Here is a 27,514-nt window from a genome sequence, read left to right as displayed (position 1 = left end):
TGTGTTTATGCTCATTTTATAAAAAGTGCTGGACATAAACACCTTGCTTAAGTAAGTCTAAAGAATCCCATATGTAATTTGGGCATCTGTAATCCATAAATCTCAAGTCATCTTTAACTGATAGGACCTGACCTGTGATCTCTCAGGATTTAGTCAGGAACAGCTTTTAGCCAAAAGAGAAAAAAGAATAAAATTTTAGAAGAGGAGATATTGGTGAAGATAAAGTCAAAGGCAAATGTGTAGTTTTTGAGCATGACTTCAATGGTTATACATTGAATGTTATACACAAAAAGTTATTCTGGTCTCTAAAAATGCTCAAAGGACATGTATCAGTTTTCAATGTTTCCCGCTAATGTACAGAATAGGTAACTCATTTACAGTTTGACACACTCACAAACAAACACCCAGTGCTGCTTTTAAGTTATGTGTTTGCTTACTAATCCCTTATATCTTCATTTAATTATCCATCCATTCATCCAGACAGCTAATGAAAAGTTTGCTACAATACCTACTACAGCATAAAATGGACAATTCCATCTCAATTTTTCATATAATAACAACCAAACAAAGAAAAAAGCCTTCCCCCTGAAGCTTTTGCCTTGAAAAAAAAAAAAACAATCCAGGGAAGAGACACTTCTTAATAAGAATAATCCCTGATGATAGAAGCCTGTATGTAGGTAGCTGAAAGAACAAGTTTCTGTTAATATGCTAATATGCTAATGCTAATATCCTACATTTCTGATGGTTCTCTCTCTCGTTTTCCCGTTTGAATTTTTGAGTTCAGTTATTTGTTTATGGCAGCCAAAGACTGTTTCAGAAGTAGAGCAAGATATTTTAATTCAATTTATGCACGCTCACTGCCCAGTAAGAAATTATTTTTCCTGGCCAAAAAGAGAGTATGTGTAATCAAGTGAGTCCTATTTTCCTTGTGGAGTTTTGCTCTGGCAAATCCAAGCTGGTCAGCTGGGAGGCAGTTGATAAACTGACATGGAATTATCCATCAGTCGTTTTGCTTTTTGTGTGTTATTTCATGTGATGCAGATTTGACTAATTATCCTTCAGAGCTGCTCTTGACCCCAACGTTCAGTGTCGTTTGGACAATAGGTTCCTTCACATGTCAGAGTAAGAATTTATAAAGGACTTCTTTACATGGTTTTATCTTTCAGCCACACATGACTTTTTATCATAAACTGCTTTGTAAAACTGTTAAGATTACTAGTGTATTTCAGGACAGTTGATCTGATAAATGCTGAGACACCTCAATTAATGTTGGGAAAAGGCTAAGTAAACATTTCCAGATGAATATCTGTTCTAGATTCAAGCCTTTGCACCATTTTTAAAACACCAAGATTGCCAAAGTGAAAATGCCCAACTACTGGGAGATGTTAAAACAGATGTCCATCTTTTGTATACATTGTGTGTCTCAGTAGAAAGGTGGCTTTATAGTGTAGTGGTTTACAAATGCTAGTGCAATTCCAGCCAGAGACACAAATTCCCTTTTGTTTTGCAGTAGGAAGGGTGTTTGGGATAAAACTCAAACACGTTGAACTACTCTTGTTACAAGGAAGCATCTAAAACGAACTGTTGTGTGTCTTAGTAGAAAGTCTGAATGATACAATTTGTAGCAAAAAGCAGAAAGAACAATAATGCTAAAAACTGTAACATAAAAAGCTTTTGAGAGGTTGTGGTGCCAAATTGAACTGGTTGACAATACAGGCAGAATAAACACAGTGACAGTAGCACTGACACTTCAAGGAGACGCTGTCAAGTTGCAGAAGGAGGTTGCTCTCTTGAGCACGCTTTAACATTTATAAGCCATTTTTGTATGAACATACAGAATAGCACACACAAATGATCAACAAGAGAAATAATACAAATCTTTATAAAGAGGTGTAGGAGGTGTATTTGTTCATTTCTCCACCTGCACAGTTTATTACAAGGCTGCAGCTGAGGTTTTACTGCTTCTTCTACAAATGGCCTTTTCCCTTAAGAATGTGTGCACGTCCAAGTAAGATGAAAACACATTTTTTTAAAATTACCTGCTGACAAAAACCAGCAGTCAGACCTGATTTAGGTTCTACTTAAAGTATTGCCTCACTGTTGGGTTAGACAACATTTAAACCCATGCAGGTTTTTGATGGCCTTTGGCAAAAGTTTATAGTGCTGCTACTAACAGTCGCTTGCAATTTTCAGTATCTTAAAATTTTTATGCCCACAGAATAAAAAATTTCTGCTGGAGTTTTATTCTCTGCCAGAAAAGGGCATTGCATGAAGCACCATCTACCCGACTAGCTGAAATGGTGCTAAAGTTATGAAAGTCTTGTACTAATTCACTACTACTGCACTACCATTGGTTTTAAATTGAGAATTGATCTGGGAAGGATTTAATTTTAAGTGCAATAGGTGCACAAAAAATAATATAATTGTTTTTTTTTCATGTATGATTCGAGCCAGAATTGGTAATAACCTATGTGTGAAAGTACAGTGTTACGATCCAATGTTGTCAGTGTTTTGTGTTAGGCGTGACTGTTATGTGTTTCCTGTTATACTTTGAAGGTCTGTCTTATCTCAGTGTGTTCAGTTTACGCTTCCTTGTCTCGTCAGTTCTGATTTGCCCCAGCTGTGTTTCCCTCCTGTTGTCCATTCCCTGATTGCTCCCTCCATGTATTTAAGCCCCGTGTTTCAGTTTGTCATGGTCGCGATCTCCCCCCGTGTTGTAAATAGTTTGTTGTATATAGATGTAAATAGTTGTCAATACTTTTTAACTTGTTAGCTGTAGGGGTGAGAAGCCATTTTTCTTTGGGAACCTTTTCTCCTGTTTTTGGTTAGGGAGGCAGGTAAGACACCTGTAATTTTCATTTGGGGTTTTCTGTGAAGGTAAGCCAGCTGCATTTCATTTCTAGAGTTTTTGTTTGTTTTGGCCATGCTCACCCTGATGCCTGCTACCTTTTGGGACTCAAACTGACTGGCTGTTGTGAAATCCGTGGTAGCTGTTTTTTGTTGGTTCGTCCTCCTTGAGAGCAGGGAGTGTGGGGGGCATTTTTTCCTTATTTTTATTTTCCTTATGTTGCACGCCGGTTCCCTGGTCTGGGGTGTAACAACAGTGAGTATTGGGTATATAAAATGCATGCATACTTGCACTTACATGAGTGCATTCACATCAGCATGCTAACTGTTGTTACTAACAAAGACAGATGAAGGAAACCTTTGCTTGTTACAAATGTTTTATTACTTACATGTGTTGCTCTCTTCCTACAGGCGTACCGAGGCAGCGTTAGACCTTACGTCAACTTCAATGCCAAACATGATGCTGAAATCCTCCATAAGGCCATGAAAGGGATGGGTCAGTATCCTGCTTAAATGTATTGCTGCTCACTTTCATTTCACATTGACACTAGCATGTCATACGACATTAACTAACTATTGTATGCAACATTTCACAGCGATGACCATAAATACAAAAAATGAATTCTTTGCACAGTTGAAAGCTTTTTTTTTTTATAGCTGCTTAGGTGTGTTTATTTATTTACTTGGCAGGTCCCTATGTAAGTCATTCAATGAAAAAGCTGTACCTCTGAAAATGGGGAACTAAGTATAAAACTACTGTAATTTCTAAATAGTCATGCACAATTTTTGTAACATTCCTTGGTTTAAAGCTGAAATTCTGCACATAATTACATATTGACTGCTTGCTTTAAAGTCCACTGTGGTGATGTAAGGAGGCAAAGCTACAAAAAGCATGACCAGTCATTTCATCCTATATTAATTTAATAAAAAACTGTTGTCTTCTTATTTGTCAGTAGTGGTTGTAAATACAGGAAAGGATGTGAAAACAGATAATGAACAAAGATAAAAACACATTACTGACACAGCTGTCAGAGCATCTGAACTGCTCCCTTTTGTAAGCATCATCTGAAAGATGGGAAAGCAATTCATTTTTCTAGTGTGTTTTACCAATTAGTGTATCACCAACATTAAAACTGACGCATGTGTCAGAGAGAGAAAGCGATAACACTGTAAATTATATTTCCTAACACTTTATGACCAGTACAAGCAGAACCATTAGATCTAATTAATGGTTTCCCTGTCTGCAAACTACTGTGGACTCAAACTTGAAACAGCAGACTTGCACTACTTAAGTACAGTTCTTTAGTCAGTGCTGTCACTGCAGATCAGCTGGGCTTTGTGCCATAATTACCTTTCACTAATTTAACATTTGATCCCTGAATTGAAAATGATACATGCTGCTTCAGCCTGTTTGCGTCTCTGAGCCTTTTTTTTTTTTTTTTTTACTAAGGTGCTGTTGACTTTAGAAAGCTATTGGTTGTTAGATCATCTGCCATGCCAATCCTTTTGAATCCTGATCTCATGCTCTAACAGGCTGACTCATTTAGGTTAGGATATACTGGAAGCTATCATAATAAGGATTTGTGTTGTGTTTGAAAAGAAAGACTTGAAATGAAAAGCTTCTTTTGTCTTGACCCACATTGCAGATGATTTCAGAGTCATTTTCCACACATTATTTAAGGTTTATATGATTTCTGGTGCAGGTACAGATGAAGATGCCATCCTCATGCTTCTTACAGCCCGCAGCAATGATCAGCGCCAGCAAATTAAGGCAGCATATAAAAAGGCCCACGGAAAGGTGAGAAGAGCCACTAGGAATTAAACAGAGAACTGATATACAATTACAGGTCGTGCCATCCACTCTGCATTCCTCACTTCACAAAACCAACCTGGCTGATGGTCAACTTCACCCCAGGCACTGAAGACTGAGAATATATCATCCTTCTAAATATGCTGCAGGTGTTTCACTGAGCGTGAATAGTTGTCTGTCTTTCTGCATTCACCATGGGATGTATTAGTCTTGTCATGAGTGTACCCCACCTCTTGCACACTGTCAGCTGTTATGTGCCTCCCCACCTTCCTGCACCATGCTTCTGTGTTGGGCTCACAAGTAATAAGCCCAGAAATGAGTATCTGTCTACAGTAGGTTTGTGCATGTGTAACATCTTGACTGTTTTAAGAACTGTATATTTAACATGCACTTCTCATGCTCATTTCCAGCCCAGTATATTTAGTCTTAGACTCCAGCTGTGTGTGTGTTTCACAACTCAAAATAATCCTTATTTATGTCAAATTGGGCCTTGATGCAACCTCTCACTACTTTCTCTGTCTCAAAAAAGACAGTTTAGCTCCTCTTCCTTTAAGGTAACTGTCTTCTGATTGGCTGCCCCTCACAAACTAAAACTCTGAACAGCGGGTACTTGGGGCTTCTGTGTTATTTGACATCAAAACAAAGGGGACTACAACGTGTCGTAGCTTCCAGCTATCGTTTACACCTGAAGGCAATTTACAGTCATTATATTTTACTAATTTATTTTTTTTTTTACTAAAAATAATAATAAAAAAAACAAAGAGGCCCTAGCCTGAATTTAAGGACCTTTTTGCTGTGAGGTGACGGTGCAAAGCACTGCACTAGCATGTCAGAGTCACATTTTAAAGCTATTAAAGAATGAATTAGCTATGTTCAAAATACAAACAAATGTGCTTAAGTAAAGACCTCAATATTGCACTTGATTAGTTTTGAGCTTTTCCTTGGATGAGTTCTCCAATACCTATTTAATCAATTAGGGAGCAGGTACAACTGATAGAGGAATAAATCCTTATGACTTATAACATTTCCATTGCTTTTTGTGCACCTAACTAGGTGAAATTTTGCATACAGGACCTTTGCTTGTAATTTTTTCACATTGTTATATTACTTAAGTATAGAATCTTGCTGGTTTTTCACCATTGGCTGTCTTCTGTTCATCAAGTTTTAACAGCAAAAAGGCAGCCAAAAACATTAAGTCTGTGATTTAAAGGGCAAGATTTTGGATCAAGACTGAACAGTCCTCAAATAAGTGGCAGGAAGGGCAGTTCTCGCCAGTCTCTATGGCGCAGAATTCAGTGCAGCTAGTTAGACAGAATTTTAAGCATCCATAGTCTCACTGTTCTGTCACACAGTGAAGATTTTTTTTATGCCCACCTGTGGATTGAAAGCTGAAAGCTAATTTTCTTTCTGTCTCAAGTATAAGTAGATGGAGGAGTTTGAGAGAGCATAGATGTATCACAAAACAGCTCCAGGGATAGCTCTGTATATTACAGTGTTTTATCAAAATGACCCAGAACGTGAGACTTTTTGCTTTGCTCAGTATTGCAGAGAATCTTTATGAGATGTATTAAAATGTCATGACGCCATTACACAATTGTGCTCAACTGCAAAAATATCTGAAGCCTGAGTCTACTTTTTTCTATATAACCGAACAAAATATTACATCCTCTGTCATTTTCTTTTTTCCACATTCTTTGTAGGGATTTGATTAGTCTGACTTGAGAAATTTAACTCGTTCTACACACAAAAAATACGGTAACAAATAGATGGATTGTGTTATCCAGAAATATGGGGAATTTCTGCTTAATATCTAATGTATTCAGCTAGAATCGTGATTTCTGGACTTCTCCAAAGAGCACTTGGATGAGCACAGTGCTGTGGGTGTTTTTGTGTACACAAATAGAGCCACATACTCAAATAACAATGGTATATGCTGTTGTTCATTTGGTTCCTGCAATGCACAAATCATTGGAGGCAGAAAACAATTTAGAGAAAGCCAGCTGTGAGTAATTTGCAAAGTAAATATATTTTCCTCTTCTGCAGGTCACATTGAATACTCTAAGTATAAGCGAAGCAGTGAGATGTAATTTTTTTTTCCCCTCATCTTCTTCACATCAAGGTCCTGAATGGCCATTTTGTGTTTTTTAACTTGTTTTTCTGGTTTTAATGTTGGGATCTGGTGTGGTTTATATAAATGTCCCTGTTACCAATATAGTTATTACTGTTTTAGCTCCTCTCATTATTATTAATTATTTGACCACAGGACTTGGTCAGTGCACTGAAATCTGAGCTCGGTGGACTGTTTGAGAGTCTTATTGTGGCTCTGATGACCCCATCTGTCTTATATGATGCTACTCTCCTGCACAACGCTCTCAAGGTAACAACTTAAACCACGTTACAGGTCTCATGTAAATGTGAATGTAGCCTACGTTTTTATTGTGATGGTTTTTGAATAATGTTTGATTAGGAAACACTTCATAGTTGACAACAGACATTTCAACTTCTCAAAGCCAGACAAACAAATGAGTAAATTAGGGACCACTGAAATTTCAATTTTTGGTGTATGTGTGTGTTTTGCTGTTATTCATTATTCACTTTGTACATAGAAACAAAATAATACTGTTCAGCAATGCAGTGGCTTCTCAAACCAATAGGTGATGTCATTATGATTATGTCCATCTTTTATTCAGTCAATGCACTATATTCATATTGAAGCCACTTTACAGATTTCAACTACAAGAGATGAAAAGGTTTAATTTTTTTAATCTACATTACACAGTTTCAACATTAGCAATAAAGCATCTAATACATGAAAAAAGAGTTGCAAACATAATTGCTAGTAAGATATCATGCACACTACCAGCTCCCTCCCTCTCTTTAGCCCACATAAATGGAACTCAAACATTACTGAAAAAGTGTTCTGAAAAGTTTGGTTGAAAAGGTAAAATGTTTGCCACCAGAAGGACCTTTTTCCAGTTTGTCTTTTTAACTAAAAGCAACAGTGGCAGGAACTCTTTCTACATAATAAAAAAATAGTTCCTGCCACTGTTGCTACTAGTCTCTTAACTCAACTCAGCTTCGTTATAAATCTTTGGGCCAACAGGTAGGCCACCTAACATGTATTATTATCTGTTTTCCCACATGACGTTCAAAACCTTTTATTTTATGTTAACAGTATGCGATAGAAGCTGCTTGACAACTCCACAAAGACCATTTAGACCAATCTCTGATGCCCATTCTTTTTTAGATCAACATTTTGGCATTACATCACATTTACTGATATGTTACAATGCTATCATCAAGCTCGACTCCAACAGCAGGAAGCAGCTGTTTTCAACCAATAGCCAGGGCTCGTTTCCAGAACACAATAGTTTAGGGTGCTTCTAAAATTAGTGGGAGTGCACTTGTACTGACAGCCAAAGTGATCATCAGCCATTTAAAAACTCATTACTCATACTTCTTATTATCTGACTATTCAGTTTTTGTAAGTCTGCTAATTCATATATCTGAATCAAACAGAAATATAATGAAAATGCAGTCTTTGTAAGTCTTTAATATTTTGAACAAGCAAATTTTTAAAAGAATACCATAATAATGCATGCAACCACTAAAGTATTATTTATTTCTCATTAATTCATACATATTTGTTGTTTCTAATGCCCCTTTTAGACTTCCTAGATTAAGAAACTATGATTATGTATTAATGTAATAATAGCTGAAGTAGAAAAATGTTAAACTCTAGGCTGTCCAGCAACAAATAGCTAGTGGAGACATTATATTTATCTAAGAGTTAAAATTAATAAATTGAATTAAATTTGTTAAAATTATAACATTTATCCAGAGTTTGTGGATGACAAGAATAATATTGGACCTGTTTGTCAAAAGTTTGCTGGAAGTTCACCACAGTTTGATAGCAGTAGCAGCTGTGATGACTGCATAAGGTGATCATACTGCTGGCTTTGAGTTTGTCAGCTTATTGCAGAGCTCTTTTCTTTCAGATTACTTTGTTTGTATTCAGCAGCTTGCTTTAGACTTCAGACAATGTAGCCATGACTAAGACATGTTTAAAACTGAGAACAAAGGCAAGGACAAAACAATTAAATTCAGGCACAAAAGACTTATTGTGTTTTGTCACAGGTACTACATGGTGGTTTTAGCCTTTTTGTTTTCATTGTTACAGTAAAATTGAAACTGTCATCTGATGACTTAGCTGCAGGGGGTAATGCCTAATGATTCAGGGGGTTTTGGTGACATCCAGACAATGAATGACTGATAATCAATAATAGCCAAGACTTTCGGTTCCATGCACTTGATGAATGCACATAATTGTATTTAAAGTTAATTCATAGTTAACTCGTTGGCAGACCGTAGCTCAATATTTTGAGATTGCAGATTTGACAGTTTGTTAAATTGTCAATACAATTTTAAATTCAAACAGACTAAAACTAGAATCTAGAACGTCTCAAATACCATAACTCTTTTTTTCTTTTGCCAATATATTCCAAAAATTCATATACAGATATCTTTAAATTGGTTAAGCTTTCTCTCTATATCTCCTGCAAACATTTTGTTTTGCAGCATTGGAGCATTGTAGTCCATTAGATCTATCTTTTGTACCTTCAGTGAAACTCAAATGAAAAAAGATGTCAGATCAAACTGGACATATTATATTATAGACATTTCAGACATTTTATGAGTGCTCTTTTTCAGGTCACAGGAGGCTCATAAAGTTAGAAGGGAATTGCATGAGGGAAAAACATTTAGCAAACTCTCAGATTCTCATATGATTTACAAATGAAATTTTTTTTCTGTCTCATTATTCTTCAGACACATTTACATTTGCATTACCCATGTGCAAATGAAGTGTTTAGTCAAAGTGAGAGCAAAGCATTTAGGACTTGGCCTCAACATTCCTATCACACCCACTCCTCCATTAGTTAGGTTTGCCAGACAGTCTTGCTGTAAGGTTAATTGCAGCATAGAGAAGTGAACGTCAAAGATAATTCTCTTTAGTATTGAACCTATTCGTTCTCTAATTGCAAACCTTTTAACTCTGCTATGCTCTCAAGTTGTACATCTTTTATTATTTCTATATTTTTCTTTATCGACTTTTAGGCTTTCTTTTTTTCATATTACTAATCAATGATATAGCCTAATGTATAATAAACATGTACTAAAATTTAATATTGAACAGATATGGATATTGTTTCACACTGACTCCATTTATCTCATGCGTCGGGTTCCCAGGGTGCCGGGACTGAAGATGAAGTGCTAATTGAGATCCTGGCCTCAAGGACTGGCGAGCAGATTAAAGAATTCACCAAAGTGTACAAGAAAGGTAAAACACTCCACTGATGAAGAGGCAGAGAAAAACAGACAAACATGGTTACTGTGACTACTACAAATAATGACGCATCTAGAAGAATGCATTAAGATCTTTTGTTTTACTGGCACTGCATTGGCAGAAGATATCTGCGCCTTTAAAAGCTTTATAGCTTTTTACTTTTTTAAAAGTAAACTGCCATTAATGTTTTGATAGTTTTTGGCACAAAGGGGATTTGATTAATGTCAAGATCATGTTTTGATTAAAGCTTAATTGGTTATAATTGTCACAGTTAAAAATAACAACGAGGAAATGAGTCATAATTAAAAGAATCCAGTTTGGATTATTAGTGGAAAATGAGAACTTACCAAACGTAATTTAGTTACATGCCCATGCCCACAAGTTTTTTGGGGGCGCTGAAAAAAACACAACAGTTTATAAAAGAACTAAGATGACTATGCCACTTCCAAGTCATCATTTTTCAATGTGTAGGGTTACTGTTGTTACAAAAGTGTGTGTGTGTGTGTGTGTGTGTGTGTGTGTGTGTGTGTGTGTGCGCGCCTACGAGGCCTTCAAATATTCAAAATCAAGATACCCAGTCTGTGTCTGGAGTGATTTTTTTTATAGGTAATTAATTGTCTTAAAACTATAGAGATGAAATTCGATCCATCCATTTTCTTAATTGCTTATTCCATTCAGGGTCACTTAGTAGCAGGAACAGTGTGTAACAGTGTGAGAGGCGGGGTACACTAGATAGGCTGTGAGTCTATCACACGTTTAAGGATTACACTGACTTGCTAATTAGCTAATAGGCTGAGTTAGCTGAAAATTATCTGGCCTTTCCTTGTGCTTACAATTCCAAGTTGTCCAACTTCTCACTCAGTTTAATTTGTTCCAAATCTTCGTTAAATTTATATGATGTTTGTGTAGGAAACTTGGGGATCTACATTAGAGTACACAGGACAAGTTTGAATCGCTTTATCCTTATGACTCTGTAAGCAAACATAGATTTTATAAGACAACTGTGAATAAGAAATTCACATTTCGAAGCCAAAACATTCATTTTGGACACCACAAAAGCCAGAAGTGACCATATTTAGACAAGATGGTTGAGTGCTAAGTTATTAGCTGAGGGTAGCAAGCAAGGGTATACAGCTTGGATATCCAAGCTGCATAGGAGCAATGCACAGGCACTCATGCCTGCTAGTAAAATAAAGGTCTGGGCTCATTCCCAAGGGCTCACCACAGCAGATGGATCTGCATACTTGAGTTGTAACAGATTTTACATTAAATGCCCATCCTAATGCAAACCCCTCCCTCAAGTATTTTAGTCCCAAACCTATGATGGCGTGCCTATTGTCAATTTACTGCATAGTACAGAAATAACAGTATATCGTATATAGTTTCTTTATTCATATAGATTTATAATATCTCCTCTTTTCTCTAGAGTACCATGCTTATTTAAAGCCCATAGCGTGGTGCTGATCCTTTTTATTTTCAGTGTAATATGTTCTGTCATCCGAGTAATAAACACACTGCACCTCTGTATCACCTGTCACACTTTAATGAAAGGTCTCTAACATAGCAGCTGTGACTTACAACAAACCGTGATGGAAAATATGTGATAACAAAGGCTCAAATGGCCCAAGGCAGAGAATGCAGTTTATCTGATCTGGACGAAAGCATAGACCCTTAGTCAACTAATCAAATCTCTCCTCTCATGGCTCATCCTGCAAAACAGAGGACAGCCTACTAAGGTCGACTGAAATCATTAGCAACTGTCGTGAACAGGAACTGTAAGCAATCGTCTGACCCCCTTCTCTTCTTTCCTCCAGAGTTTGGCGGAAAGCTGGAGAAGGATATCTGTGGTGACACCTCAGGGCACTATCAGAAACTGCTGGTGATCCTGGTGCAGGTAAAGAAGGGCACTGCTGGAAAGACTTATGTTTCTTTTCCTGATAATGAGATCCTACAGTGATGCCATTAGAAAGTCATGAGACGTGTAGGCTGGAAAGGGGGAGGGGGATGACAGCACATTTAGTTTCTTTAATGTGATGTTTATACAGAAGGAAAAGTAATTTTCATGGTTCTTGTAGATTTGAGGGATCATTTAATTAGGTGTTCAGATGTTACCTGGGTTGAGAGGTCTGAGCGCACCATGTTTCCATCCACACTGACCTACTTTACTCTATGTTTGTCCACCTGTCTTTGTACCTGTCTGGTTTCCTACCTCTCTTTTTTTCGTCTGGCTGCAAAGGGGAGTAGGGAGGAGGGAGTAGACGAGGAAAAGATCGAGAAAGACGCTAAGGTAAGAAGGAAGAACATGAGATAAAAATACACATGGCAAGAGCTGGCTTTCCACTTTAGCTTTGTGAGTTTGTCCAGCGAATTCAAGCAACTTCAACACTACATTAACAAGAAATCACTGTTTTTATTATTACCCAATTACACTGGTGTTAATCGAGCCGGGTTTTTTTTTATTTTTTATGTCTAATTCCATTGTTTTTACAGGACTACTATGTTTTCCTTATTTTTTGTATACAGTACTTTGAAAAAGTCTTGAGTTACACTTCATTTCTTAATATTTTACTTGAAAATGGGAAATAAGTGCAGCAATTTATTGAAATGTGGAACATATATGACAAAAACAGAGCTTATGCTATTCTAAAAAGGATGAAAGTCAATATTTGACCATGTTTTAACACAGCCTGAGCTTTCTTGTAATTTCTTTAAGTAGCCTTCAGGAATAGTTGCCCAGGTTTCTTGAAAGATATTCAAAGCTTTTCTTTGGAGGTCGGCTGCCTTTTTGTTCTGTTCTCTATCAAGATGATCCCACACTGCTTCAATAATGTTGCTGTCCAGGCTCTCCTGCGAGCGGTCAATGCCCATAATAGTGTTCCATTGTGTGTTTTTTCTATCTATGCATGCTTTTACTGCCCTGGCAGTGTGGGATCATTGTCATGTTTAAAAATTAAGTTGTTGTTATCAGCTGGTATTGCATGCTGGATCAGAATCTAATGGTTCTTCTCTGCATTAATAATTCATCATTCCATTAATTTCAATAATCTCCAACACCTGTGGCTGAAATAAAGCCCCAAACCATGACAGAGCCTCCACCATGTTCTACGACTGCAGACACTCACTGTTTGCCTATCAGAACAAGGTTAATTTAAATAGGAGGAGATAAAATGGGTTGTTTCAGAGAAAGAATAAATGGAGGCATCTCACCAAAGCCCATTAAAGGGTCAACAGGGATTACTTTAAACATTTCGTCACTCATCCCAGTCACTTGGATAAGTGACGAAACGTTTCTCCGACTGAAATCAATACATCCAGATCAACAGAATTAACTTTTTGGGTAAGGTATAGGGAGGCTTAGAAGATCATTTTTAACATGGCAAAAAAAAATGTAATAAATAAAAAATAAGGATTATTTCTCAACTAGTATTGATTTCCAGCCACCCAGTGAAGATTCCAAGAAGTTATAGCTCTCTACCAAAAAGTCCTGCACATATCCCCTGCAGTAAATTATTGAACTGTCACGTACACACTTCGATCTTTGTACTGGATAAATAATGTGTGAGGTGTTGAGGTGTAGGGAGGCGGATTTTGTTACCTTTGGAGAGACACAGTCTAACTGTTTCCACATGTCCAGTATGTGTGCTAAGCTCACTGCATGATGTTTAATAGATAGACATTGGGGTATCACTATAAATATACAGTTTTCCACATATTCAATAAGTCTGTTTAAGTTTAAGGAAATGGAAAGTCTGTGCCTCAAGGGGAACTTTACACACTGATATAATTTGTATTACTTCCTATACTTGCACCAAAAGTTGGCATTAGACATACAGAGGTGTGTGTAATTATGGCATCTTGTTTTAAAACCATTACATGTAGCAGACATTAACATTCAATAACATGTATCTAAACACACACCAAATTATCATGACTAGCAGTCCGTCTTGACTCATAACACCAGAGCGTTGTTAAGCCACTCTGTGATCAAATTAGGAGAAATAAGCAATGCTAATTCATTAAAAAGCAATAATAAATGACTCATATGAATATGTTATTATTTTGGTATTTGATCATATGATAAAATATTTCTGAGCAAGGATAGAAAAAAAAAAAAAGCAAAAACCTTCGTTTGGTGAAGGACATAAAATCAGGAAATCTAGATTTTCTTTATAATAACAAATAGGGGGAAAAGACATTGTTGATTTGGCACAGTACAAGGCTGTCATTTCTTAACATGTGTTTCAATAAATCAAGTCAGCACGAGGTGTGTGTGTGTGTGTGTGTGTGTGTGTGTGTGTGTGTGTGTGTGTGTGTGTGTGTGTGTGTGTGTCTTCCATTACAGGACTTGTATGCTGCTGGTGAGGGAAAGTTTGGCACAGATGAGGAAAAATTTATCACAATTCTGGGCAACAGGAGCGCTGAACATCTCAGAAAAGGTGAGTTTGCCAGTTTGCCTGTGCCAGCCCATTTGGATGTCGTGATATGCTGTGTAAGACAAACACTGAAAAAAAAAAAAGGAAAACAAAAAAGTCAAAGTGTAAGAAAATGTGCAGGAAATATCAGTGAAGCATGCTTAAACAGCACAGATTGTGGAGAGTAAGTTGAGAGCGTAGAAAGTGCAATGGTTTAGTCAGATGTGAGCAAACAACAAACCGATCGATGTGCTTTAGCAAGTCTTTTAAAAGTCAGTTGTTGGCAAGTTTCTATCAAATTACTTTGACTGCTCGTTTCACAGTTTTTCTGATCTAGTAACTTTAACTTTTTTTATTAAAATAAAAAATGTAGACAAGTTTGGTTTAGTAAAATGACGCAGCAATACTAAGATAAAATACAAAGTAACATATTAATTTCACAATTAAACCAATATAACATAACATATGACAGTGGATATAAACCTGTTCAAACACGTATGCTGACCTATTCTCTGAACTCTAAAAATTGTGGTCCTCATTAAGAGGCGAAAAGCTACTAACTTGCTCCACAACTGCAATATGTTGTTTATCAGGAAAGAGTTAAGTAAACAACAGACAATCTGTGTCTTTTTTGTGGTTGGGACAGTCTCTTTTGCATTTGCGTCAACATTCAACTTTTTAACTGATGAGGCAGTGAGGTACACCAGGAATATGTCAGTTATTTCAGTTTACACTGATGCCTCTGTATCTGTGCCAATTAGTTTAGATTAGCCTTTATTGTCTTCCTTGACAGAAATTTACTTTGGAGAATCGAGAGGAACACGTCATGTACAATAACACACACATATAAACACTTATTTACAATTTCACCTATTACCATTCAGTAATGGCACTAGAGACAGTTTTAACCTTAAAGTTGTCACTTGTTCAACCTTCTCTCCACTAATGAAAACCAGACCGTGATCTCCAATAGATCTTGGATTTATTGGAGATAATAACTACTTGTACCATCCTTGAGAACAACAACATCAGTCAAGCATTTGCAATAATTGGCAATGAGCCTTTCACATCACTATGGACACATTTTGTGAATTTTGACCCACTCTTCTTTGTAGAATTGCAAAATTCATGGTTCCATTGATGGAGTTTGGGTAAGTTGTCCAGGCCCTGAAGCAGCATAGCAGCCCCAGGCCATCCCACTACCACCACCACATTTGACTGTTAGTATGGTGTTATTTTTATACAATGCTGTTAGTTTTGCACCAGATGTAATGGGACTCAAAACTCCCATAAAGCTCAACCTTTGTCTTGTTAGTCTACAAATTTTTTTCCCAAAAGTCTTGGGGATCATAAATGGCAGACATGAGACGAGCCTTTGTGTACTCTCTGATTAACAATAGTTTTCATCTTAGAACTCTCCCATAGGCATGATGCCATGATTACCCAGTCTCCTCCTTGTTGTTGAATCATGAACTCTGACCTTAACTAAAACAAGTGAGGTTTTCAGTTCTTTGGGTGTTGTTTGGGGTTTTTTTTGTGACCTCCTGGATGAGTTGTCAGTGCGCTCTTAGAGTAACTTGGTAGATAGCGCAAAATGTTCTCAGTTTGTGGATCATGGTTCACACCATGGTCCACTGGAGTCTGAAAGTCTTAGAAAGTCTTGCTTTGTAACCGATTTACTAACAGAAGTCAATGACTTTGTTTCAGAAACAGAATCGGAGAATGAGAGAAACTTTATTAATCCCAGAGGGAAATTGAGTTGTCATAGCAGCAAATATACAACAAACAACAAGTACTCATAAAATGTGAGTGTAGAAACAGTTATGATAGATAAATATTAAGATGAATAGATAAATATAGAGATATAGCATACATATAAACATAAATATACATATATATAAAAGAATATGTTCAAAAATGTCATGGTGTACAAAAGAGACAGGGTTCATTGAGGTGCAATTAATACTGTATGGATGAATTAGAGAGTCTGATAGCAGCAGGAAGGAACGACCTCCTATAACGTTCCCTCAGACAGCAAGGTTGAAGGAACCTGTTGCTGCTCTTCAGATTTCCAGTGTGTTATGGAGGGGGTGGGAGTCATTGTCCATGATTGCCAGCATTCTGTCACTGTTTCTTATCTCTTCTCGAGTTTCTTTAAATTGTGGGATGATGTGAGATCTTCTAACCTACTTCATTTTCTCAGACAGGTTATATTTAAGTGATTTCTTGATTCAACAGGACTGACAGTAATCAGGCTGGGTGTGGCTAGTGAAACTGAACTTGACTTTCCAAAAAATGTGGTTAATCACAATTAATTCATGATTTAACAAGGGATGGTCAATTACTGTTACACACTGTGCCAGGTAGATTTATATAAATGCAATAAAAAAATGTAATCCAGTAAACTCACCAAAACACTCGTATTGTGCACAAAGAGATCATCTAAGGGCTGAAACTGACATATTTTTTGCCCTGAAGTAAAAACAGGTTCAAGTTGAAAATTGCTTGATGTGTTTCTCTCTAATGAGGATGTATGAGTGTCTGTCACTGTGGCTGTTTTGGTTATTTTGCAGTATTTGCTGCCTACAAGAAGCTTTCTGGCTCTGACATAGAGGACAGCATTAGAGGCGAGACCACTGGGAATTTGGAGAACTTGCTGCTGGCTGTTGGTAAGAGCCGCAATTTATCTGGGTGATAATTTAGGCGTCACATACGGGGACAAGTAATCAGAATATCCCTGGATGGGGTTTTCTTTCAAGAAATTTTGAATAAAATATGACAGAAGATAACACTTGATAGCAAAAAGTGAACATCAGACAGTGTCAGCTTAACTTTGCAAAAAATGTAGTCTTGCACATAGCCTCATCAGTTTTTGTCTTTTTCCTCCACAGTGAAATGTGCCGGGAGCATCCCAAACTTCTTTGCTGAGAGACTATATAAATCTATGAGGGTATGTCTCATTATCACATCGCTCTAGTCTAATTAATGAAAATACTCACCGATCACTCACCTGTAAAATATATGATATGTATATAATAAATAACAATCTTAACAAAGTTAAATCTGTCAAAAAAGATAACTTGACTACATTAGATTTTGAGGTTAGTGTTGGTGTCATTTTTAACCCTCCATGATGCTTCAGCAAATTGTTTTCATGTTAGTCTTGCTCAAATATGAGAATATCAATATATTAAGAAGACTTTAAATTCAAATCAGAAGAGTAGCTACAATACAAGCTGTTGCATTAGAATGAATAGGGCAACAAAAGTGAAGTCAAATCAAGGAGTGACTGTGTAGTCATTTTCCAGTAAACTAAAAGGCTGTTTTCTACATCTAAACAGCAAAAAACAAAAAAAAAACAAAAACCCAAAACAAAATGGTGTTTACAGTGATATAGTTTAAAAGCTTAACTAACCTGGAAGAGGCCTGAACCTGCCTTTCAACTCTGGGCAAGAAAATGTACAAGCATTTTTTTCCGAAATGTTGAATTAATATTTGAAGTGCAAACTAAAGGTTCACTGTGTAATAACTGTAGATTTTGGGAAAGAAAGTACACCTTCCATTCTGAAGTTATAGTCATCAGAACCTCTGAGGATCACCACATGACATCATTCAGCGTGTGGAAATTTAACACAAAAAAGCCAAAATGCTAAAGCCGTGTAGGCGGAAGTAAGTACACCCTTATTGTAGCAGCCAGCTACTGCTAATCAAAATCACTTGATCAGCTGATCATCAGCATGTTTAAAATTCTGTTTAGAAATGTAATGTTAACAAAATGTTAAGAATGAACAACATCAGCAATAACTCTAGAGAAGTCATTGTTGCTGCCCATCAATCAGTAAAGGGTTAAAAAGCTGTTTACAAAGAAACTGAAGTCTATAATCTAGAATGATAAAGACTGTTAATATAAAGAAAACATGTGAGGCAGTTGCCAATCTTTCCAGGAGTATTATTATAGGGCCTTTACCTTACAATATAAAGTGCATTGAGGCAACTGTTGCTGTGATTTGGTGCTCCAACCCAGTGTTAGACCACGCAATGCCACAGAAATTGCAAAGACCCCAGAGCTATATCTCAGACTCTACTGGCCTCAGTTAGCAGATTGATTTCTTTCTTTCTTTCTTTCTTTCTTTCTTTCTTTCTTTCTTTCTTTCTTTCTTTCTTTCTTTCTTTCTTTCTTTCTTTCTTTCTTTCTTTCTTTCTTTCTTTCTTTCTTTCTTTCTTTCTTTCTTTCTTTCTATTTAGCGAGCTGGAACTGATGACGACACTCTGATGAGGATAATGGTGTCCAGGAGTGAGGTGGACATGTTGGACATCAGAGGCAGTTTCAAGAAGATATACGGACAGTCTCTGTACACCACCATTCAGGTACTGCTTCAGCCCCCTCAGGATTTCTGTTCATTCCCTTGTGCTCTTTTTTTAATGAAACATACTGAATAGTCTATTACTTCAGAAGAATAACACATTTCTGTAAAATGTAATTTTCCTCAGTTGTCTCCATATTCTGCTAAATATACTCATCTGTCCCTCTGCATGACTTTAGAGCACCAGCTGGGTTTACTATGGATATGATGGCTGTACACTACTCACGTCAGTGCAGTGATGGAGTGGGGATTAGTGATTTACTTTAAATGTCTCCCTCAGTGTGCTTCCCTTCTTTTCACACCAGATGAAGTGAATAATCTGTTCTCCTAATGCCAGATGTTCCTCCATTGAAGAGTTATTACGATCCTCCTGTAGCACTAAATGGCCAGTACTGAATAGATAATAACACATTATGAAATAATCTTGAATAAATATATTATATATTTTTTACAGTTCACCAGAGTTCATTTTTTCCTTAATTATGGCAGTTATTCTACAATTTCTCCACTTTTTAAATAATTTATAATTCATTCTGCATGTTCACAGTCCCCGTACTGTGTACTATTCACTTTGCCTTCCAAATGAATCAGAGCTACATAAAGCTAATGACATTAATTACGCCTGTGCTTTTCCTGCTATTATAAGAGCACGTTTATGTCACACAGTAGTTGCCACAATTAATGGTGTCTAACATGTAAATAATGATAATTTCAACATACAAGCCGTAATTATGACTTGGAGACTTGCTTTTTGAATATTTTCTGACAAAAAAATACCAACCAACCATGGATGCCTGACATTAAAAGTGGAATAAAAATGTAAAGCCTTAACTAAGCTTATTTAAGGCTTTACATTTTTATTCTAAAGTCAAAAGCTATTTTAAGCTTTTGGCTCATTGCTTATACTTAGGCTTACACCCTAGCGTCCACCATTGTAACTGTATTTATATGAGAGAAAATAAAAAAGCTTAATAGGTCTCCTTTAAAGGACAGTGTGCTAAAGTTTCAATGGAAGTTTTCAATGAGGAGTGATTATAAAGTGATATCAAACTTTGCTTTTCCTTATCAATATGATGTAAACATGGATGGTGTAATCTAATGTGTATTGAATAATAATCAACCATGAGTAATTAGAGTGGATCGCTGTAAGCAGTACTGTATAATGCAGAGTATTAATTGTCCTGAAAATAACGTCTCGATTATGCAGGAAGCACTTATTTAATTTGTATCATGGATATAAGTGACGCTGGGATCTCGGATCATTTCCCAGTTATATTTGATACTGGCTTATGTACTAACGAACTACATCCTGCGGCTCCCCTTCGCCCACTACGTGTAATCAATGCTGAAGCGGTGTCAAACTTCTCTATGTCTTTCTTGGATTCTGCATCTGTCACTCCCGACTGTTGTTCATTTCGCTCGGTTGATGACTGTGCTAATACCTTGCTATCGTTATTTTCTTCTATCCTTGATACTCTTGCCCCTGTTGTGCCAAAAAGTGATTGTCTGCCAAAAACTGATTGCTTGTATTTAAACTGCTATAAATAACTTGTTGATCTACAATATGTGAAACATATGTCAAATATATCCCTCATGAATTATATCAAGTCATCTTGACCAACAAACAACATTCCCGTAACGAGGTAGAAGCCGCAATCACTTTTTGGCAGTGACTTTTATGTATCCTTTATTTATGCAGTTAAAAAAAAAAAATTCTTGTTTGCTTTAAAAATGTCTCTTTTAAGAGTAGTCTGGCCAAGAGGACAGCTGAAATTGCAACAAATGCAAAAATAGTTCTGTAAACATATTTTAAGTGGACAAAAGGAAGCTGATTGATTATAATTAAGTACAATAACACAGCTACAAAGATAATTGAGAAACAGGTAATTTTTTTAAATTGTGTATTTAACCCCTTTGCAATACCTGTTCACCGAAGTCTATTTAGCAACATACGTAACAATATTACACATAAAAAACACACAGAAACATTGGAAATCAGTTTTTGGCAGGCAATCACTTCTTGGCACAACACCCCTATTAAAATGAATCGCCCTAGAACCTATTCTCAGTGTTGGCTTAATGACACTACGGGCGCTCTACGTCGCGTGTGTCGGCGCGCTGAGATAAGGTGGAAAAAAGATAAACTTCAGGTTTCTTACGACATGCTACAGACTAGCCGCTTAAAACTCCAAAGTGCTGCTAAAATGGTCAAAGCGTCTTTCTTATCCAAAATCATCCGGGCCAATGGTCATAACCCCCGCACCTTATTTAGAATTTTTAACTCAGTGGTTAACCCTTGCCCAGACATGCCTTTACCTTATTCTCAGGCTCTTTGTGAGCGATTTCAAATTCACGTTTTAGAGAAGGTCTCATCTCTTAAGTCCTCCCTTCCCCATGTCCTCTCCCCATTCTTGAGTGCATTTCAACTTTCCACCAGTTTTAGCCTGTGTCACTTTTGTCTCTTAAGCGGCTAGTTGATCAAATGAATAACACCAATACTGTGCTTGACATTCTTCCATCTCGCATAGCTAAGGACTGTTTTGATGTAATTGGACCTAGTATCGTATTTCTTATGAACTTTTCCTTGCTCTCAGGCTGTGTTCCTTTGGCTTTTAAGCATGCTGTAGTCCACCCGATTCTTAAAAAAAGAAACAGACTGTTATGACCTTTTAAACTACAGACCGATCTCTAAGCTTTCGTTTTTGTCCAAGATCCTGGAGAGACTAGTTCTCTCCCAGCTCCAGGCGTACTTGGACACGAACAATATTGCTGAGAAATTTCAATCTGCCTTTAAGCCATTGCATAGCACTGAAACGGCGTTGGTTAGAGTTCTTAATGATATTCTTGTAATTACTGATACTGGACACTCTATGGTCCTAGTTTTATTGGACCTCTCTTCAGCTTTTGATATGGTGGACCATAACATCTTATTATTAAGACTTGAGCACACTGTGGGTATTAGAGGCGCTGCCCTTGACTGGTTTAAATTATACCTCGCTGACAGGTCCTTTTCGGTTAACTTGGGCACCTTCTCCTCTTCCTCCGCTCCGGTGTGTTGTGGTGTACCTCAAGTGTCAGTTTTAGGCCCTATTCTTTTCTCATTGTATTTGCTCCCTCTAGGCGTAATCTTTGAAAAATACAATATCGTCTTCCACTGTTACGCCGACAGCATACAGATCTATTTTGAACTTACTGACGACCTTGCTGTGTCCCTGCACTACTTTCAAGAATGCATGCGTGAGGTCAAAGAATGGTTCCTGAGTAATTCCCTCGTTTTAAACGATAAGAAGACTGAGATTGTGGTGTTCAACAGTAAAATCCCTCGTGTCCAGCTTTGTGCTGCCCTGGGTCCCTTTGCTAGCTCTTCCTGTGACTATGTCAGTAACTTAGGTGTACTGCTGGATAGCTCGCTCAAACTCGATGAGCAAGTCTCTGCTGTAGTGAGATCTAGCTTCCACCAACTGCGCCTTATCTCTAAGGCTAGGTATTATGTTCCGCATGAGGACTTGGAGAAGCTTATTCATGCTTTTGTGACCTCCAGGTTGAATTATTGTAACTCCTTGTACTACGGTCTTCCCTCTTCTCTTCTTCTTAGACTGCAAACAGTCCTGCCTCTTGACTGGTACAAGGAAATTTTGCTCTATTACTCCTGTTCTAGCTGGCTTGCACTGGCTGCCCATAAAGTACTGTATTCAATTTAAAATATTACTCCTTACGTTCAAAACTATTGATAAATTAGCACCGAGTTATCTTAGTGAACTTCTCAGGCCGCATACTCCTGCTAGAACACTTAGATCTGCCACTCAACTACTTCTGCCGCAACCTAGATCTCGGCTGAAATCTCGGGGTGACCGTGCGTTTGCACTGGCTGCCCCGGTACGGTGGAATTGATATCCATGCCTCTGATTCTATTGCACTGTTTAAATCACGACTAAAAACCCACTTATTCAATCTTGCCTTTCCCTCTAGTTAACATTTCTTTTATGATTTATTATTATGCACTTTTATGCTCATTTAATTCCTTGTTTGTTCCTATGTATCAGTGACAGCTATCTGCTTGCATACCTAGTACTTGCTTTGGTCCTATTTCTGTTATCTTCCTTTTATTCTCTATGTTACTTGTTAAGCACCTTGGCATACCCTTGGTTTTAAGTGTGCTTTTTAAATAAAGTTTATTATTATTATAGTCACCTCGGCTAGCTTTGCCTCAGAGGAAATGACTGATGGTAGCAGAACTTGAGTACCTGTGGAAATATTTCCCAGCAAAATAGGAAAAGATCCAGAGGAGGCAAAGAACATGAAGAGAGAGAGTCATCAAGCATGCTGGAGCATGACTCTAGACTTGAGAGATTTGCCAAACAGTTGGCATTTCTGTTATATTTTTGATGTTTTGTTGCTTAGTAAACTTTAAATTCAACTGTCTGCATGAAAATCTCTGGGATGATAAATAACGTGCAAGCTTATAAAACCATTCCACCATAAGTATGGTATAACACATGGTAGCTAGCTGGATAGCCATGTAGCATTTTGCTCAGAGAAGCAAAGTAAATTGATATTTTATTGCTGTATTTATTTATTTACAGCAGTACCTAGGTGACGTAGCCCTGTGATGGCCTGGCGATTTGTCTATGGCAGGGCTGCCCAATCCCAGTCCTCGAGAGCTACTATCCTGCAGCTTTTAGATGCATCCCTACTCCAACACAGCTGAATCAAATGAATGGCTTGTTATCAGGCCTTTGCCAAACACGATGGCATGCTGAAGAGGTAATCAAACCATTTGATTCAGCTGTGTTGGAGTAGGGATGCATCTAAAAGCTGCAGGACGGTAGCTCTCGAGGACCGGGATTGGGCACCCCTGGTCTATGGTGTCCCACCTCACCGTTTGTTCGATGGTTGGCTCGAGCCTTCCTTCCAATCAGGATTAGATAAGCAGTTAAGACAATGGATGGACAGGTTAGCTGACCATTAAGAACATGAATGCTCTAGATAAAATATCTGTAACATCAACATTTCAAGGTTTTTTGTCAACAGTTGCAGTTATTAACTTGATATTTTGAGATAACAGATGAAAAAAATGGGACTTTTGATGGCAGAAAATCTGCATTGATATCAATGCACGTGTCAGGGGGAAAAGGTGCTGTGGTTAACTCAAACTGGACACTCTCTACCTTACTCTGTGTAACATCAGATCAGCAGAAGTTGAAGTCAATGTGGAAGGAAAGCTCATATATGTTTATAGCTTTAGCTTCGATTAGCTAAATGTTAGTAGCATTTGTGAAGCTGCCAAAAGACACTGGGACATGTGACTAACTGGAGGATGTTGATGTTGAGTTAAATGCTTTTACTCAAGGACAAACTGACATGTGGAGAGGAGGAGTAGGAGAGCCAAACACCTGAGCTACCCACATGTCAGTATACAGGGAGTGCAGAATTATTAGGCAAATGAGTATTTTGTCCACATCATCCTCTTCATGCATGTTGTCTTACTCCAAGCTGTATAGGCTCGAAAGCCTGCTACCAATTAAGCATATTTGGTGATGTGCATCTCTGTAATGAGAAGGGGTGTGGTCTAATGACATCAACACCCTATATCAGGTGTGCATAATTATTAGGCAACGTCCTTTCCTTTGGCAAAATGGATCAAAAGAAGGACTTGACAGGCTCAGAAAAGTCAAAAATAGTGAGATATCTTGCAGAGGGATGCAGCAGTCTCAAAATTGCAAAGCTTCTGAAGCGTGATCATCGAACAATCAAGCGTTTCATTCAAAATAGTCAACAGGGTCGCAAGAAGCGTGTGGAAAAACCAAGGTGCAAAATAACTGCCCATGAACTGAGAAAAGTCAAGCGTGCAGCTGCCAAGATGCCACTTGCCACCAGTTTGGCCATATTTCAGAGCTGCAACATCACTGGAGTGCCCAAAAGCACAAGGTGTGCAATACTCAGAGACATGGCCAAGGTAAGAAAGGCTGAAAGACGACCACCACTGAACAAGACACACAAGCTGAAACGTCAAGACTGGGCCAAGAAATATCTCAAGACTGGTTTTTCTAAGGTTTTATGGACTGATGAAATGAGAGTGAGTCTTGATGGGCCAGATGGATGGGCCCGTGGCTGGATTGGTAAAGGGCAGAGAGCTCCAGTCCGACTCAGACGCCAGCAAGGTGGAGGTGGAGTACTGGTTTGGGCTGGTATCATCAAAGATGAGCTTGTGGGGCCTTTTCGGGTTGAGGATGGAGTCAAGCTCAACTCCCAGTCCTACTGCCAGTTTCTGGAAGACACCTTCTTCAAGCAGTGGTACAGGAAGAAGTCTGCATCCTTCAAGAAAAACATGATTTCCATGCAGGACAATGCTCCATCACACGCGTCCAAGTACTCCACAGCGTGGCTGGCAAGAAAGGGAATAAAAGAAGAAAAACTAATGACATGGCCACCTTGTTCACCTGATCTGAACCCCATTGAGAACCTGTGGTCCATCATCAAATGTGAGATTTACAAGGAGGGAAAACAGTACACCTCTCTGAACAGTGTTTGGGAGGCTGTGGTTGCTGCTGCACGCAATGTTGATGGTGAACAGATCAAAACACTGACAGGATCCATGGATGGCAGGCTTTTGAGTGTCCTTGCAAAGAAAGGTGGCTATATTGGTTGCTGATTTGTTTTTGTTTTGTTTTTGAATGTCAGAAATGTATATTTGTGAATGTGGAGATGTTATATTGGTTTCACTGGTAAAAATAAATAATTGAAATGGGTATATATTTGTTTTTTGTTAAGTTGCCTAATAATTATGCACAGTAATAGTCACCTGCACACACAGATATCCCCCTAAAATAGCTAAAACTAAAAACAAACTAAAAACTACTTCCAAAAACATTCAGCTTTGATATTAATGAGTTTTTTGGGTTCATTGAGAACATGGTTGTTGTTCAATAATAAAATTATTCCTCAAAAATACAACTTCCCTAATAATTCTGCACTCCCTGTAATCTCCATTAATTTTCTCAGGTCGCCAATCTGTTACTGGGCAAAACTAACTCTGTCAGTACTTAAATTAAATGAAAAGAATTCAGTCATTTCTAAAACGAACATACAAGAGTAGATAAATGAATGTTCAACCTCCCAAATTAAATGAGACTCTTTTTCTTCTTCTTTTTTTTTCTCTTTACAGGAAGACACAGCTGGAGATTACCAGAAGGCTTTACTCTACCTGTGTGGTGGGAAGGATTAATGCAACCTTATGACGCATTTAGCAGCAATGAATGATGAGCCATCATGTTGCTGCTATACACATGAGATGAGGATATTGATCTATAGTTCTTCTTTCTGTTAGTGTGTGTTTATTGAGTTAGTGTGAATTACCTGAGTGTCATTTTGACTTATGACAATATTATATTGTATGAATATTATTTACAAGGCACTGTTCTTTTTTTGTTTGTTTGTTTTTTAAATGCCAGACAGAACATATAGCTCTAATTTAGTCCTTGGTAAACAAGCAGTTTTAATTTTAATGCTGATAATAATGCTTTCTGAAATGATGAAATGCCTGATTAATTTAAAATCTTTGACCTCTTTCTCTTGTCAAGCGTACACACAATGTTAGCAGCTGTTTACCTTATTTGAGCTCGCTTCTCACAGCATGTGTTAAATGCAAGTTTGAAAATACAATATCGCTACTCAATTATTAAACCCTACATGTTGACAACCCCGATGCTCTCATTAATAAGAAATGAGACTGTGATCCAGACTTGACGTGCAATGCGGCTGTCAGTGATCAATAAGTAATGGGACGCTATTAGACATTTGTTGATGCATATAATGAGATCTATTGCTTCCATGCCTTTCTGCACGATGAGGCCAAATGTCAAACAAACGGGGTCCCTATAGGTCACTCGGTGGAAAATGATTTTATTTTGCTGGAACTGAACCACAGGGTGGCAGCAGAGTTTGAAATGAGGACACAATGTCTTTATATTGTTTCTCATTACAGTGATTGATGAGATAGTGTCAATATATTTTACTAAAAAGTAATTTTCTTTTCACAAATTAACAAATTCAAATGCAAATAAATGGAGTGATTACAACAGGGCCTTCGCAGACTAGTACTCGGGCCCTAACTATGTTTTTCAACCCTCCCATTTTAACCACACCGCATATCTTAGGCAACATGTGTAATCTTTCTCATATATCACTGCAATGTTTCCTCATTTTCTTATAATTCAACTTCACATATTTAATACCTTTTAAATACAAATGGGTTATTTAAGTAAAGTTCTTGGTTGGTGAATTTGCTCATTAATGGGCATATTAGCCCATTAATGAGTGCAAATGATGACTGTTATTGATTAAATTTGAGGAGGATGCATATAAGGATGAGTCATATAAATGTTGATCTGTTTAAAATTATAAAGTCATTAAAATAACCCAGAACAGATGTGCATGTCAATACTCTCGAAATGTATCATTTCTCAGTGTGGTTCAGAAATATTCAGTGTTTCAGTTCAGTGTGGTTTGACATATTTTACAGTCATGTGACCTAGACACTGTTAAGTATTCAGAAAGCACCTCAGGGTTAAACCTGCAAAGTGTTTTCATGTATAGTCATGCTTTCTTCTGAGGCTCCTGCTCTCTCTGCAGACACAAGTCCACACTGATTCATTGCAAAAATGACTGGAAAGTTGATGCTCCACATCTCTGTTGGTATTTATTCATCCAAAGAGAAAATTACATTTGCTTTTCAATG

General features: G+C 37.5%; 1 protein-coding gene across 1 annotated transcript; it reads left to right on the top strand.

Moving 5' to 3' along the window:
• The first annotated feature begins 3,064 nt into the window (after nt 1-3,064).
• Nucleotides 3,065-26,546, top strand: anxa5a (annexin A5a). The gene is made up of 12 exons (XM_085435420.1): nt 3,065-3,103; nt 3,259-3,343; nt 4,551-4,645; nt 6,921-7,034; nt 9,905-9,995; nt 11,816-11,895; nt 12,238-12,288; nt 14,344-14,437; nt 16,987-17,082; nt 17,305-17,363; nt 18,659-18,781; nt 25,943-26,546. Exons 1-12 carry the CDS (start codon nt 3,065-3,067, stop codon nt 26,000-26,002), a joined length of 987 nt encoding a protein of 328 aa, XP_085291546.1. The 3' UTR covers nt 26,003-26,546.
• The last annotated feature ends 968 nt before the right edge of the window (nt 26,547-27,514 follow it).

Source organism: Copadichromis virginalis, linkage group LG2 (assembly GCF_057382275.1).
Source record: "Copadichromis virginalis isolate Kocher_CV1m ecotype Utaka linkage group LG2, C_Virginalis_male_GT1.1, whole genome shotgun sequence".
Classification (NCBI taxonomy): Eukaryota; Metazoa; Chordata; class Actinopteri; order Cichliformes; family Cichlidae; genus Copadichromis; species Copadichromis virginalis.
This window is presented reverse-complemented; position numbering and strand designations above follow the sequence as displayed.

Excerpts from the sequence above, each read along its gene's own strand:
- anxa5a (XM_085435420.1), top strand. The coding sequence starts at position 3,065 with ATGTTGCACGCCGGTTCCCTGGTCTGGGGTGTAACAACA. Across the intron at positions 3,104-3,258 it reads TGGTCTGGGGTGTAACAACA|GCGTACCGAGGCAGCGTTAG; the intron begins GTGAGTATTGGG and ends CTCTTCCTACAG. Across the intron at positions 14,438-16,986 it reads CGCTGAACATCTCAGAAAAG|TATTTGCTGCCTACAAGAAG; the intron begins GTGAGTTTGCCA and ends GTTATTTTGCAG.